This window comes from Balaenoptera physalus (genome assembly GCF_965194825.1).
Source record: "Balaenoptera physalus genome assembly, chromosome: 7".
NCBI lineage: Eukaryota > Metazoa > Chordata > Mammalia > Artiodactyla > Balaenopteridae > Balaenoptera > Balaenoptera physalus.
Window position 1 is genome coordinate 112,280,822 of NC_138886.1, and position 15,579 is coordinate 112,296,400.

The 15,579-nt window shown below is 46.9% G+C and overlaps 1 protein-coding gene across 5 annotated transcripts in view; it reads left to right on the plus strand.

The window, feature by feature from the left end:
* The window catches only part of EPHX2 (epoxide hydrolase 2), a 63,938-nt gene that overhangs the window by 31,064 nt on the left and 17,295 nt on the right, over window positions 1–15,579 (plus strand). For 3 of the 5 annotated variants that reach the window (XR_014265547.1, XR_014265548.1, XM_082468917.1), the window contains exons 10-12: window positions 3,053–3,079; window positions 5,690–5,775; window positions 9,366–9,477. Coding sequence is in view for 2 of the 5 variants with exons in the window: in XM_082468917.1 (XP_082325043.1) it covers window positions 3,053–3,079; window positions 5,690–5,775; window positions 9,366–9,477 (225 nt within the window). In the remaining 3 variants the exon portion in view is untranslated. The remainder of the gene's footprint in view (window positions 1–3,052; window positions 3,080–5,689; window positions 5,776–9,365; window positions 9,478–15,579) is intronic. The other 2 variants (XR_014265549.1, XM_082468918.1) reach the window with 1 other exon arrangement.

A 15,579-nucleotide genomic window follows, 5' to 3' on the forward strand; every position in this document is an offset into this window, starting at 1 on the left:
TGGAAGCAATTTCACCAGGACCAGGGATCCTTTAGGAAGCTGTGAGAATGAGGCAGTTTCTTGTTAGAAATGAAATGGTCCCGGGAATAGCACAAGATTCTGGCTGCCCTGGAATTAGTGACCTTGATTCCACTTTGGCCTGTGAACAGCCTCTGCAAGTTGCTGAAAAGCAAAGCCCACGCTCTGAGTTGCTTCCACAGCAGAGGCGTGGGCTCAGCAAACAGCAGCCCGTGCTCGGGCAAGTCTGAGGAGCCAGTCTGAGAACCCCAAAGTTAAAGGAATAGTAAAGAAAGCAGAAAGCAGAGAGATGCTATGAATAAAACTGTAGTGCTGAGGGAGTGGTTTGGACAACACCAGCTGGGGGTCCTAGAAGGAGAAGGTAAAGGCGTCCCTGCACCTATTTAATTGCCCCCATTCCTCCTTAATCGCTTCTCTCGCTGATGGGGGTCCCAGCTCACCTCAACCACTGTAGCTGGACCACAATTCTGCACCCTTCATCCCTTAGAGACCCTCTTACATCAGTCTGTTGGTTCCTCATCGGGAACCTCATGGGTGCTGCCACTTTGCATGTTATAGGATTTCTGGGAAACCCTCAGCTAAATTCCCCATTAGTGTGTACGTTAGTCGGCTTGGGCTGACATAACAAGCTGACGTAACACCACAGACCAGGTGGGTTTTTTGTTGCTGTTGTTGTTGTTGTTTTTAATTTATTTATAATATATCTTTCTTATTATTTTATTTTATTTTTTAAATTTTATTTATTTATTTATTTTTATTTATGGCTGTGTTGGGTCTTCGTTTCTGTGCAAGGGCTTTTCTCTAGTTGCGGCGAGCAGGGGCTACTCTTCATTGCGGTGCACGGGCTTCTTATTGTGGTGGCTTCTCTTGTTGCGGAGCACGGGCTCTAGGCGCGTGGGCTCAGTAGTTGTGGCTCGCGGGCTTAGTTGTTCCACGGCATGTGGGATCTTCCTGGACCAGGGCTCCAGTGTCCCCTGCATTGGCAGGTGGATTCTTAACCACTGCACCACCAGGGAAGCCCTGTTGTTGCTTTTTAATACTGCTTTCAGGGGCCAATGAGAGGCTTGCCCATTGTCTCCCCACCACGTGAAGCTGGCATCATGGCCCTGGGTTTACAGGGCAGGCTTGGGGGCAGGGGCCTCAAAAGGAATCAGACATCTGTTAACAGCTTTTCCCTTGGAAGCAGTCACTGGTGTAGACAGAACTCTGCATCGCATCTTCTCCTTCCCTAAAAGGGGGTGTCCATCTTGGAAGGTTCCCCAGCAGAGGACTAAGACCAGGGTGGGGAATATCTGAACACTCTCTGATGCTCTTGGGGCAGAGATACGAGGGCTGTGGGAAGAGATACCCACAGCTGTGGGCTGTGGGCTTTTGTCTTGTCTCTGTCTCCTGCTGTCCTGAAATTTCCATCTCCTTGCTTAATTTAGAAGAAAAAATAGACCCAGCCCAGAGGAGGAAGAAAAATCACCCTTTATTCTGGAAGCACCTAGAATAGTAGATGATGGAAATACAATTGCATCTATTTTCCAACTCTTCAAACTCTTGCCTGTGCAATCTCTATAGCTCCCAACGAGGACATTTATCTGGAGAATCAAAAAGACAAATTAAGATTACTTCCCAAATGGTAGAAAAAGGGGAGGATTCCGGGGCTGGAAAATATTTAAAATAAAGTCGTTGGTCTACGTAATAAAGAAGGATGCCTTTGAAAGTTTTGATTTTGAGGTTGTGAAATCAAATAGACCTGGGATCAGTCCCAGTCCTGCCACTACTAGCTGTGTGGTCTCGGCTGCATCATTTAACCCGTCTGAGCCTCGGTTTCCTCATCTGTAAAGTGAAGACACACCCACTCCCTGCAGCTCCGCTTGAGGGGAGAGGAAACGATGGTGCTGAGCAAGGGCTCCATAAACGCAGCTCTGTCGACTTATTGTAGCGAGCAGAGGCCCCTCGCATTGGCTCAGGTAAACGGGTGGCGCTGACAAGTTATCTGGGAGTTTTTCAGAGGAGCAGGGCTGGGAAACAGGAAGCCACAGTTGCTTTCTGCAGGGCTGGGCGGCCCATCTGGTCTCCGCTTCATTCCCTCCACACGTCTGCCCTGTCCTCCCTCCACTATGTCCCCAGCAGCGTTCCCCTACCTGCTCATTCACACGTGGCCCACACAACCGTGCCAGCCCTGATTCTAGGTGACCCTTCCTCCCATGCCCAGAATCTCAGAACATAACTGCGTGTGGAGACACTTCCTCAGCATCTCATACACCTTTTTCAGGCTCCGTGGTTGCCAGCCATGTGGCCAGGTGTCCACGTCTGTTGGGAGATGGGGAGCAGGAGCTGACCGTCCTGGGGCGAGGCAAGCAGCCAGACCTCTCCAGGGCAGTTTTCTTCCCCTTTCTCCTTCCAGGGAAGAAGCCATGATTTCTGTCTTCCATTGAAAATGGTCCATTTCAGTTAGGGATGTGTACTGAACTACCCTGAATAATTCACTGGGTCTGTTGGGAGTCTGTGTGGTTATGAGAGGATGCTGGAAGGGGAAGGGAGATAACTAAAAAGCTAGTGTGTAGTGATTGAACGTGGTGTTAGTTTGCTGGGGCTGCCATGGGAAAGCAGTATAGACTGAGTGGCTTAAACAACAGGAATTTACCTCTCACCATTCTGGAGGCTGGAAGTTCAAGATCAGGGTATCAGCAGGGTTTCATGTGAGGCTTGTATCAATAGATGACCATCTGCTGCTTTTGTCTTCACATGGTCTTTCCTCTGTATGTGTCTGTGTCCAAATCTTCTGTCTTATATTGGATCAGGACCCACCCTAATGACCCCATTTAACTTAATCACATCTTTACTTAAGACCCTATCTCCAAATAGAGTCACATTCTGAAGTACCAGGGGTTAGGGTTTGGGCTTCAGCATATGAATTTCACGGGGGGGGGAAGGTGGGGGACACAATTCAGACTGTAACCAAGGCAAACATAGTAATTCTAACCTCAAAGCCGCTGAGGTGATGGATACAGTTCTGATTTTTTGTGTGTGTTTTCTTTCTTAGGACATGGTCACCTTCCTGGATAATTTGGTAAGTAATTATTTTGAACTGATCTCTTTGGAGAATTCTGTTTGGAACTGGGCAATTAAAGAAAAGATGTAACCTTTGAAGGTGTCAGCTGTTAGAGCCCTCGAGGGAGCGGTATGGGAGCGGGAAGGTGGGGTGGTGGGTCGGAAGGGATTATAAAGACAGGTTTGGAGAATATAGAGGTGAGATTGTTTTGGTTCTTGTTTCATGAAAAGCATCTTCCAGGGAATGAAATGTCTCTGTTGGCTTTAAGCCAGATGAAGAGCCTTAGTGCCAGCTGAAGAAGTTTGGGAAACATCTGATAGGCTAATATTTCCCAACTTCTTAAAACTTCCATCCCTTTTGAAATATTTAAAATCGAATGTCTTCGTTTAACATGGTTTGGAATGTCAAACTCAATGAAAACGATCAACAGTGGTCATCTGAGAATACGCTGCTGCAGGGCACACACACTGTTCTGAGACTTAGGTACATACTCTGCCATCCTCAGTCAGGTCACGTGGCAGAAGGGAGACACCGCAGCATGGCTGAGGGGGCAGAGAGCCCAGCCAGGACAGTGGCAGTGCGGGGGGGCTAAGAGAGAACCTCAGAGAAGTGGGATCTTTCTCCTGTTCACTGGGTGTGCGTTGAAAGAAGCAACTGAGATGACGAAGGAGTTCCAGATCTACAGCAGGGCCTGGTGTAGGACGTGCGGTAACAATGTCACGTCCCATCCTCTGCAGATTCTCAGTCCTGTGGAACTGGCTTTTTGGAACTTTTGAGTGTGATGGGGATAGCTAAGGCCCAGTGTGGCCGCCCCACTCCTGACTTTTTCTAGAAGATTTCCACCTGGCTGGGAACGTCTCTTATTCTGATGGTTGAGAGGGAGTCTCTGTGGTTGCTGGCCAGCTGGGTCAGGTGTCCGTCCCTGGCCCAGTCATGACTAGGATATGTGGGAAGGAGACTGGGCCAACCTGGACGACCTGGGTGACCAGATGAGGTGGTCATTTGCCACCTGGAGGTGGTGCCTGAAGCCTTTGGACGAGGTGAGCTCCCCAATGACAGGCCTGAAGGCTGAGCCGTGGAATAGTCCCAGGTGAGAGGTAGAGAGGGAGTAGTAGACTTGGGGAAGTAAGAAGAGTCTGGAAAGCACAGTGTCACAGAAGCCCAGGGAAGAATGTTTCAAAGGAAATGCCTCATGCTGCTGTTGACTAAAAAAAAAAGCACAACCTAAAGGTTGAGAATTGTGTTTTATTTGGTGGACAAACTGAGGACTTAAGCCCGGATACAGCATCTCAGATAGCTAGCTCTGAGACCGCTTCCAGAGAGGTAAGAGAGGAGCCAGGATATATAGTAGTTTCTGCAACAAAGACTAGGTAGTCGGAACATCAAAAGATTACTGTTAATTAAAGAAAACCAGACATCTCAAGTTAAAGAATTTAACATTTTTCTCTGTATTGGAAGGTGCAAGAGTCTGGGCTCATAGAAATCATTCCTTCGACATGCACCTCTGCTAGCTGGGGCCAGTATCCTGCTTTTCTCCATCCTGAATCCCCTCCGGGTGCCCCACTGAGGGTGGCTGCAGTGACTGAGGGCTTGGCAGTGGGCAGCCTGTTTGTCTCCATTCTGAGTTCCTTCAGGGTTCACCATCGGGGTGACTGCAGTGACTTGATGGCTGCAACATCCTTTGTTTACTGATACGCCAGGCAGCATTTTTTTTCACTCACACTGCAGAAAAATCAGAAGAATGAGAACCAAGAGGGGGAAAAAAAATGATTAGTGATTAGTAGCCTTTAAGAGAGAAGTTTCAGTGGACTTGGGTGTGGCAGGGAAGAAGCCACTGGAGGGACTTAGGAAGGTCGTTAGGGAGGCACCTGATATAAACCACTGTGAGAAGCCGGAGAACACAGGAGACGGAGCGTGGCAGAGAGCTGAGGCAAGGAACCACCCTTCCAGCTGGTGTTGAGGCTGGGGAGGATGGAGGGCCCTAAAGCGGTCAGCGGGTGGCATAGAGGAGGGAGCCCGATTTTAGGTTAGGGGACCTGGGTCTGAATGGCGGTTCCACCATTTACCATTTACGTGCAGGCTGGGCAAGTCACCCGACCCCTGTGAGCCGTCTTTTCATTTGTAAAATGTGAGTTCGAAGGTTACTGGGAGGATTCCAGATAAAGGGCCTGTGACACAGAAGGTCCTCCATGAAGGGAGCTGTCGTTTGTGGTTACAGCAGCAGAGGAGAGGAAGGTGCAGGGAGAAATTGGGAGGTAAAGGATGCTTTTGAGGCTTGTAGAAAAGATCCGAAAGAATGGGGAACAGAATAATAACCACTCAATGAAAGATGAGCACGGAGGGGAGGGGAGGTGGCATTCTAACGTGAAGACAAAAGGGAGGAAAGAAGGTGAAACAAAATTTGATTTGTGGGAAGGTAGAGAGGGAATTCATGGTCAATGGCCTCAGTCTTCTGAGAAGATTTAAAAGGCCAACCATTTGTGTGCAGGGTCGGTGGGGCCTGTACATGGGACCAGAGGCTTCAAGGGGGCGGCTGTTGGGAGTCGCCGCTGCGGTTAGGCCTAAGGGGAGCCCCATCCCCTGTCCCAGAAACCTACTCACACTCAGCCCCCTTCTTTGTCCTCCTAGGGGATCTCTCAAGCCGTGTTCATTGGCCACGACTGGGGTGGCATGCTGGTGTGGAATATGGCTCTTTTCTACCCCAAGAGAGTGAGGTAATTAGGCCTCGGGCATCAAGAATTTGGGTCACACTGGACTTAAATTCCCTAGACTCCTTCCTCAGGTCTTGAATTCCAGAAAACTTCTTGAAAACGATAGGTTATTATCTGGGAAGGTGACACCATAGCTCCTTAGCTCATTGGTGTATAAGTAAGGAGGGTTTAATGAGCTAACGTCTTGGGCACAAGGCCTGTCCCAATCACCAGTAATGCAACGCATAATTCAGGGCCTGAGTAGCCAGTGGGAATGCAGGAGAATGAGGGTGGACTTTGAGGGGAGGGAGTGAGGCAGCAGGGGATGTCAGATTCATAGAACTGAGTGCCAGGAGACACTTTAGCCCTGGTCAGAGTCAGAAAATGTGGCTTTCACTTTTATCCTGAACTGGCTACGGGACAAATCACTTCACCCGTTAGGCCCTGGTATCTTCAACCACAAAGTGGTAATGGTCACTCCTACCCGACTACTCAACCTGCAAAATACAGTAAAACAGATGTCAGGTTGGAATGGTCTCCAACATATGGTCTCCACCTTGTTTCATGTCAGGTTGGAATGGTCTCCAACATATGGTCTCCACCTTGTTTCATGTCAGGTTGGAATGGTCTCCAGCATATGGTCTCCACCTTGTTTCATGATCACCATCACATCACTCATAATCATTCTCAGAATGACATTTCAGGACACTAGTGGGAGCTTTCAGATGGTGGGTTTTGAACCTGGAGAGTCAGGTGGCCTTTGTGGCCACACCCCATTTGAGCTGGTAACTGCAGTTAAAGCCTGTCTGACCTCCCATTTCAGCCTCGGATCTTAGCAAATTAATTAAAACAACATCCTTAGCAGCCATCTGTGTTTCCCTAGCTAATCCAGTTACTTTTTATTTGGCTGAGTTTATAGGAATGGAAACACTGGAGAAACTTGGTTCAGCTCAACCCCAGCTCAAATGGTTGGATGATCTCAAAGACCAGAAAGAATCAAACATTTCCTAAAGTATTTTTAAAGTTTTTGCACCCTGTTCTGATCTCTTTAGCTTCTCTCTCTGTCCTCTCTGTCATTCAAAAGTGAGATAAGAAAGCTCTTAAGAATCAAGTTCACCAAAAAGTTACCCTGCAGGCTGTGTTAGATGCTCCTTGAAGGGAACAAAAAAGAAATAGAGCAACAACATATGGTCTCCACCTTGTTGTTGTTTTATTAAGCTTAATCTAGTTCTCTCTCCTGTGAGAATTTTAAAAGATTTAATGTGAGCCAAGTGAGGTTTTGTGCAGAGTAACATCAGATCTGAGATGCAGGCGTGCTCTGGTTTCCCGTTCCTCTTCTCCTGTGCTGTTTCCACCGTGCCTGCTGTTGATTCTGGAGTAGTCGCATTCTACGTCTGCTCTCATCAAAGCAGCCCTCTTACCTCCTTCCTGGGAGGGCGGGAGGGAGCCGAGACCCTCTCGCAGGGCTGTCCAGGATGGGACCCCGCATCTCTGGGTCTGGAAGCATCTTTTATTTAAGAATATTGTTAACAGCACTAATCTCTGCCTTTCTAGCCAGACAATGAATGAAAGAGAAAAAAAAAAGCCCACGTTTAATGTGGAATATTTCTTTGAATCCTTGGTTTCGCCTTTCTACTGAAATAAGCTTTGGGAACCTATTTAAAATAAGGGTCTACTCACTTGTTTGTTTTATATCCTTTCTTTAACAATCACCTGGAGACACTGCTGCCAGATGGAGGCTGTGGTTCAGCTTTTTCTTAATCTTAATGCAGTTGGCAGCAACATTTATATATTATCATCTCGTTTAGTGATGATATTTTTATATATGGAATAAATGATCTGTCAAAGCGATTAAAAAGAAAACCCCATTCTGTTCAGAATATTTAGTAAAAGCTAGAATTTCTTGACTTGTGATTTAAATAATGCTTAAAATAGGTTCACTATGGTAGCATTAGGAACTTATAGGCATCAATATAACTTATTTTATACCCTAACCTGCACTGTCTAATCGTGGCTATTGAACTTTTGAAATGTGGCCAGTTTGAATTGAGATTCCTGTAAGTAGAAAATACCTTCCAGATTCCAAAGACTTAGTATGAAAAAAAGAATGTAAAATATCTTATTAATAATTCTTAATACTGATTACATGTTGAAATTATTAATACTTTAGATATATTGGATTAAATATTAAATTAACATTTAAGTTAACATTAAATTTAAAATTAATAAGTTAATTAATATTAAATAATATTTAAAATTAATCTCACATGTTCTTTTTTACTGGTTTTAATTTGGCTACTGGAAAAATTTTAATTATATATATGGCTTGCATTATATATATATATATATATATATATTTTTTTTTTTTTTTTTTTTTGCATTATATTTCTATTGGTTGGTGCTGGATAAGCCTCACCAGTCCTTCCACTGATTGTTTTATTTGCCCTAATTATCCCATATTTCCTATTTTATATATCTATTTCTTTTCTGGGAAAAAGTTTCCACAGGGTAAGCGTGGGATACAGAATTCTTTGCCGACCAGCCAGGCTGTGCGGTCTCTCAAATTCACCCTCTCTTGTATTCCTTTTGCTGCCATCCTCTTCCCCTCAGGATGACTAATGCAGTAGTCTGCTGGCTTCTCCCCATCTCTGCATCCATATGATGGATCGCTGCTTGATACATCACTTCCTGACTGCAGCTTCCATCCACTCTCACCTCTTCCCAGAAGCCCTCATGGCTTTCTTTGTTTTCTGCAGCTTCAAGTCCAGACTCAGGGCCCTTCATGTTCCGGGTCCCACGAGCCTTTCTGGCTTCATTTCCCAAGATGCCCCATTAACCACTTGGCCTCTGGCCCTGTAGACTCCTTGCTCCATCAAACTCAACCCCAAGCTTTGCTTCCTTCTAGAACCGGCTCAGGCGACCTCATGACGTTTCCCTTGCAGGTATCGGTTCCCCTCCCCACCTCTCCCCAACCTGTAAAAGTCAAGTTCAAATGCTGTCTCTTCCATAAGGTCTTCCATGATGCCCAAACCTAGAAATCCTTTATCTCCTTGAATTCCTGTGGTATTTTGTAGGAATTCCTATGGCTCATGTTGCAGTCTATCTCATAATATAGTCATGGGTGTATTTGACTAGCCTTCCTTATTAGACTATAATAAGCTCTTGGAGTATTGGTTTTATATTTTCTCTCCCCTAGTATGTGGCATGGAATTACACTCAACACAGAGGAAGCAGTGGGTGAAGGAAGGAAGAAATGACTGTGTTTTTACAAACTAGAGAAAGATTGTACTGTTCACATATTCTAATCAAGGTGGATATACTGCATGTAACGTGTGTGTGTGCATGCGCGTATGCGTGTGTGTCTTTGTCGAAGGCAAGTAGGTGAGAAATACTGCAGTTTAGTGGCAAAAAACAAAAAAACAAAAAAAAACCGCACTGGGCTGGAGAGTCGAGCAGTGTGGTTTCAGGTCCTGTTCTCCCTGCACTGCTGGTGTGAGAGCTTGTGTGTAGCACCCTCCCACTCTGAGCTTGGGTTTTGACACATAAGGTCCTTTCTGGTCCTTACAGACTGTCTTCTTATGGGGTCTGTGTCTTGACACCTCTTCTTTCCACAGGGCAGTGGCCAGCTTGAATACTCCCTTCATACCAGCAAATCCCAACGTGTCCCCAATGGAGATAATCAAAGCCAATCCTGTCTTTGATTACCAGCTCTACTTCCAGGAACCAGTAAGTTTGGGGCCCTGTGAGCAATGATCCCAGCAAGGTTTTTGTTCTTCTTTTGCCTTCCTCGCTCCTTCTTCCCGTTGATCTGATTTATCTCTGTCCCCTTGAATTTTCTGTGGCTTTAATGAGAAATGAGTTCACAGATGGGTTCAGGTGAAGCTGGCGCCAGAGCAGGGCTGGTCCTTCCCGGCTGATGGTGCATTTCTCTGTGTGTGTATTTGGGATGATGAGGGGGGCAGGAGGGTGGGGATGGTGCATGGGGTTCCCCTGCTTCTCTGAAATTGGGAAATGGAGGCTGAACTCTATTTTGGAGCCGCTTCTTCTTAATTCTCTGTCTGAGAGGCTGGTGAAACCCACCTCTTATTGGTGACAGCTCCTGGCCTCCTGCCAGGGATTTGATATCTCTGCTGAGGAGTGACATTTGTGATTACAGAGAGTGCCAGAGCCTAAAAGCCCTGCATCAGGCCCCAAGTGTCCTTTGAGAGATGGTGCAAGGTTTCTAGGTGTCACCCATGTGCCACAAGCTCAGGATGCCTTTCAAAGATGCCCACTGGGGTTTGGATGATGTGTGATGGGTGTGGCTGCCACCTTTCACTGGGTTCACTGAAAGCAGCATCGTCAGGCCTGGCTGCACCCCTCATAGCTGCCCTCATCTGTGGAGGGTACCTGCTCCTCTGTTTGTGGGCTCTGGACCCCGATGCCCAGCTATGTCTGGGTAATTCCAAGGAGGATAAAAGATGTTTCCTAACACTCCAAAGAGAGAAGAATAGATCGAATTAATTGATAAAGAGCACGAGAGCATCTCACCACATCTCTCATCCAGCCCTAGCCCGTCTGCTACTCATAGGAGGTACCATCGCCAGCAAGGGTCACAGCCATCCCAGTTTTGATTTGGCGAGTAACTCTTCTCTAAGAATGATTTTAATTAATAAGATGGTGCCTTGGAAGAGGAACTTCTTGATTCAAGCAATAATCTGACTGATTCAGTAAGACACCAGGAGCCTCCAGCAACGTCATGACAAGATGCTTGAGTATCACACCCTCCACTGAGGCCAGAGCCCCACTGCCACAGCCCAGAGTGTGGACAGCTAATGAGCTTCCTTTGGCTTGAATTGAATCACAGGGTCTTGAGTTAGTTTGATCTTGAGAGATAAAGATGATTTAGATGGTATATTAGTCAGCTAGGGCTGCCATAACAAAGTGCCACAGCCTGGGGGGCTTAAACAACAAAATTTATTATCTCACCGTTCTAGGGGCCAGACGTCCGAGATCAAGGTGTCCACACAGTTGGTTTCTTCTAAAGCTGTTCTCCTTGGTCTGTACATGGCCCTCTTCTTGCTGTGTCTTCACCATGGCATTTCCTCTGTATGTGTGTGTCCCTGTCCAGATTTCCTCTTCTTATAAGGACACCAGTCACATTGGATCAGGCCCACCCTAATTACCTCATTTTACTTTAATTACCTCTTTAAAGACCTTATCTCCAAATACAGTCACATTCTGAGGTACTAGGAGTTAGGACTTCGTAGGAATTTGGGGGAGACACAATTCAGCTTGTAACAGATGGGGGACCATGAGGGTGAAGGGTGGGGACCGTGAGAAACTGACTTATTTGGACTGAGACCCGGGCTCATGGGACAGGAAGGAGGGCGTGTCCTTGTGCAAGGCCTGGAAAGCAGCCCCAGGTTTGTAGTCGATGTCGGAATTAGTAGAGAGTTGTTGTATGTTTAACGCTTATCGTAGGTGGCCCCCATCTAATTCTTTCGGCTGAACTAGAAGTCAGCATCCCAGACCAAGGTGTGATGCACTGCCGGTCACCCTTTCCCAGGTGTTTGCATCACTCAAGTGCATCTCAGACTGGTGAGAAGCATCTGGTGGTGGGAGAGAAACGAAGTGCTGCTTCTAGGTTCTTGAGTGGCAGCTGCCTCAGCCTTTAGGGATTGGAAAGCAAACAGCCCCACATAAAACTGTGAAGCTGGTGTTTGGGTCCCTCTCACCTCTTATCTGACCCTTTCTCAATCTCTGGCTCTGCTCGGTCCCCACCCGCCAAAACCCAACCCCCTCCCACTGCCCTCTGTGTGCCCAGAGGACGCCACCCCGCCCGGCTCTGCCATCACCTCGAGTGCCCCGTGCGTCAGAGCTGCCCTCACCTGCCTGCCTCCTCCCCCGGCCCAGCCCCCAGGCCCCGTGGATAGGTTACCACGGGCTCTTGACACTCTGGCTCCCGCTGCTGTGGTGCCGCACATGGAGCAGCCAGAGGGAGAGGGAGGGCGTGGGGTTGTGTGCCCGCTTCTTTCTCTTCCATCTCTTTTTTCCATTTTCTTTCTTATCCTTTTGAATTGGACATTCGTAAGAAGACTCCTATCTGCTGCAAAACAGAGGTGGCCCGTAATTTGGGGGAGGGCTGGCGCCTGACAAATCTGTTGAAATGTCAGAAATGTTTTGACTAGTGTCAATTGTGAAGAACTGGTTCATCCAGCAAGTAGCTATGCACCATCTATTGTGTGCCAGTTTCAGGGGACATCTAGAGATGAGTGACGACCTTTGAGGGCTTAAACGATTCTTGGGGAGACAGGCACGTAACAGACACCGAGGGAATAAGGCAGCAGAAAGGACTGTAATGGAGGTCCAGCTTACTCTGGGAGCCCACAAGAAAACACAGTTAACTTTTAGCAAAGGAAGGAGCATTTGAACTGGACCCAGGGAGGTGAGTAGGATTTGGGTGGAGGGATCTGAGAGAGAAGGGGCTGCCAGCCTGAGGGGACAAGTGACTGAAGATGCTTATGAAACCCCTTAACTCAGGGATAAATGTCATGAGATGAGAAAGAGAGGGTAACAAAAGAGTCAGTGATCCTTTAGGTGAACTTCAGAAGGTCTGGAACATCTGGAAACTGCCCCCAGAGTTTAACAGGTGCACGCATTTTTCCAGGAAGAGTCCCTAACTTTCATCAGAACCTTAGCAGTTTGATAAAGGCTAAGAGGTGCTGAACTGGATGGCCCTGGGCTTTCAGGTGAGGTGCGGAGTCGGGGAGGGGGCGGCCAGCAGCATCAGTGTCACCTGGGAATTTGCTAGAAATGCAAACTCACCGGCCCCCTTTGTGATCTGCCCAATGAGAATATGCATTTTAACCAGGTCCCCCAGGTGACCCCCGTGCACATAACCTCCCAGCTCTGACAACTGTCTTCTGTGATTCTCAGTCAATTTCTGTGACTCTCTAGTCCGATGATCCTCAAATGTCAGTGTGCTTCAGAATCACCTGGAAGGCTAGTTATGACATAGATCCCTGGACACCACCTCCAGAGTTCAGATTCAGTAGGTTTTTGTTGGGGCCAAAGGATTCACATTTCTTTGGTGAGGTCCTGGAGCCACACCTTGAGAAACATGACCATAGCCCCAAGGAGGGGGTAATCCAGCCACTTCCCAGGTAGTGATGGGCGGGCAGCCGTCCTTCTCAGTGAACTGGAGACCTCTGGGCAGCTGGCTCCAGTCAAGAGTGGCTGGAGGGGATTGCACAGGGCATTGACTATCTCGCTAAGGTTCCCTTTATCACAGTGATTCTCTGATTTTCTGATCCCAGGCCCCCTCTGCACTCTTACAAATTATTAGAGACCTCAAAGAGCTTTTAGTTCATGTGGGTTATATCTACTGGTATTTACCATACTAGATATTGAAATTTAAAACTGTCAATTCGTTAAAAAAAGGATAATGTGCCCATGTTGATATAAATAACATCTTTTTATTTTTTTAAAAATCTTTATTTTCCTTAAAAATTTAGTGAGAATTGTAGCATTATTTTACATTTTTCGAACCTCTTTTATGTCTGGCTTAATAGAGACAGATGGATTCCCCTATCTGCTTCTGCATTCAGTCTGTTGGGATGTCACATGTTATTGGAGCCTCTGGAAAACTCCACTGTACACTTATGAGAATAAAGAGGATATATAACATGTTAGTATTGTTACGAAAGTTTTTTGTCATGGATTCCCTGAAAGGGCCTCAGGGCTCCCCAAAGGTCTCCAGACTATATACTTTGAGAATTACTGCTTTTTATTTTTTTTAGGCTGTATTAGTTATAGGAGATAGAAAAAGGGAAGTAGTAGTTTCACTATGTATTATCTTTGATCAAACTACATTTAGGGTATTTATCAACAGAATTCAGCTCATTAAAAATTATTTTTCTTTATTATTTTTTAAATTATGGTAAAATACACATAACACAAAATGTACCATCTTAACCTTTTTTTTTTTTTTTTTTAAAGAGAAGATATTCGCCATGTATTTCTTCTTTAGGTCTTTTTTTAAAATTAATTAATTAATTTATTTATTTATTTATGGCTGTGTTGGGTCTTCGTTTCTGCGCGAGGGCTTTCTCTAGTTGCAGCAAGCGGGGGCCACTCTTCATTGCGGTGCGCGGGCCTCTCACTGTCGCGGCCTCTCTTGTTGCGGAGCACAGGCTCCAGATGCGCAGGCTCAGTAGTTGTACCTCACAGGCCCAGTTGCTCCGCGGCATGTGGGATTCTCCTGGACCAGGGCTCGAACCCGTGTCCCCTGCATTGGCAGGCAGATTCTCAACCACTGCGCCACCAGGGAAGCCCCATCTTAACCATGTTTAAGTGTACAGCTCAGTGGCATTAAGTGCATTCACATTGCTGTACAGCCATCACCCCATCCATCTCTAGAACTCTTTTCATCCTGCAGAGCTGAAACTCTATTCATTAAACACTAACTCCCCATCCTCCCCTCCCTCAGCCCCTGGCAACCACCCACCTACTTTCTGTCTCTATGAATCTGACTACTCCAGGTACCTCATATAAGTGGAATCATATAGTATTTGTTCTTTTGTGTCTGGCTTATTTCACTTAGCAGGATGTCCTCAGATTCATCCATGTTGGAGCATGTATCAATTTCCTTTTTTTTTTTTTTTTTTTTAAGGCTGAATAATATCCCATTGTGTGAGTGTTTAGTTCATCCATTCTCCCCTTGATGGACACTTGGGTTGCAACTACTGCTTTTTGGGTGCCTGTTGGGCCAGGTGGTTCTGTTCGCAACAGTATGTGGCGTTCTTTCCCATCTTTCCAGCTGAGCAAGCCGAGGCCCTGGGGGCCTCACTCGCTAGCCTGAGATCAGGTACGTGACTGGGTCAGGATGTTGACCTCGCCTTGTTTGACTTCCAAGCCCACACACCTCCTCTTAAGCCACACTTTGGAGGGAGTTTGGACTTTCTTTGTGTGCTCTGTGCATCGAAGCAGAGAGGGGAGGAGCAAACCAAGATAAGCTCAAGGTCTTGATGGAAGGAGGGACCTCAGGGGAAAGATGCTTACTTAATTGCAGCCCTAGTAGAGCAAGGATTTTCATTTCAAAGGTTGTTACAGTCTTTGTGGAAAAATCAGTACCTTTATTGGTCTGTGGTAGCTGTTGGCGGATGGTTTTGTTCTTAGAACAAAGCCTCTTGGCAGGGAAATGTTCGATATTCAAATTAGTGATCTGGCCACTAAAAGGCTCCCAGGAAGCAGTTGGGTGAATCCAGCAACTGGGGCTGGTCCGGATGGGCACCAAGCTGGGTCTTAAGGAGAAACCATGGTGGGGGGCGGGGGGGGGGGCGGTCCCGCCAGCCTGTCTGCTCCCTGTTGGTGAGGAAACGGACTGGCCAAGTCCCTTCCTATCTATGGCCCTCAGTTTCCTCATCAGAAAAAGGATGGTCTAGTTGGATGGTTTTCACATGGATGATAGCTTTAAACGTAAGCTGAATTCAAGCCAATGAATAAAACATAGAGCAACTCTTTGATTCAGGTGTGGGCACTGGGAGCCCCTCCTTCCCGTCCCTCCTCCCACCCCACCCCATCATCCCCACTGCTCTCCAGCCTGGAGGCCGTGTCCAGAAGCAGCCCTCAGGGGTCCAGACTCCTGCCCCCAGCCCTTCCACCTCTTGCTCAAGTTTGCTGAGCGCCTCAAGGTGCGGCTTAGACAAACGCCAGGTTAAGATCCAGCTCCTTGAGCTCTTTGAACGCTTGGCCAACGTTTACTGTCCTGTCCTGTGAATTTGCCGAGTCTGGTGGAAACTCAGATCAAAAGCTGTGATTTTCTTCTCAGAGAAGGGATCATGGCCT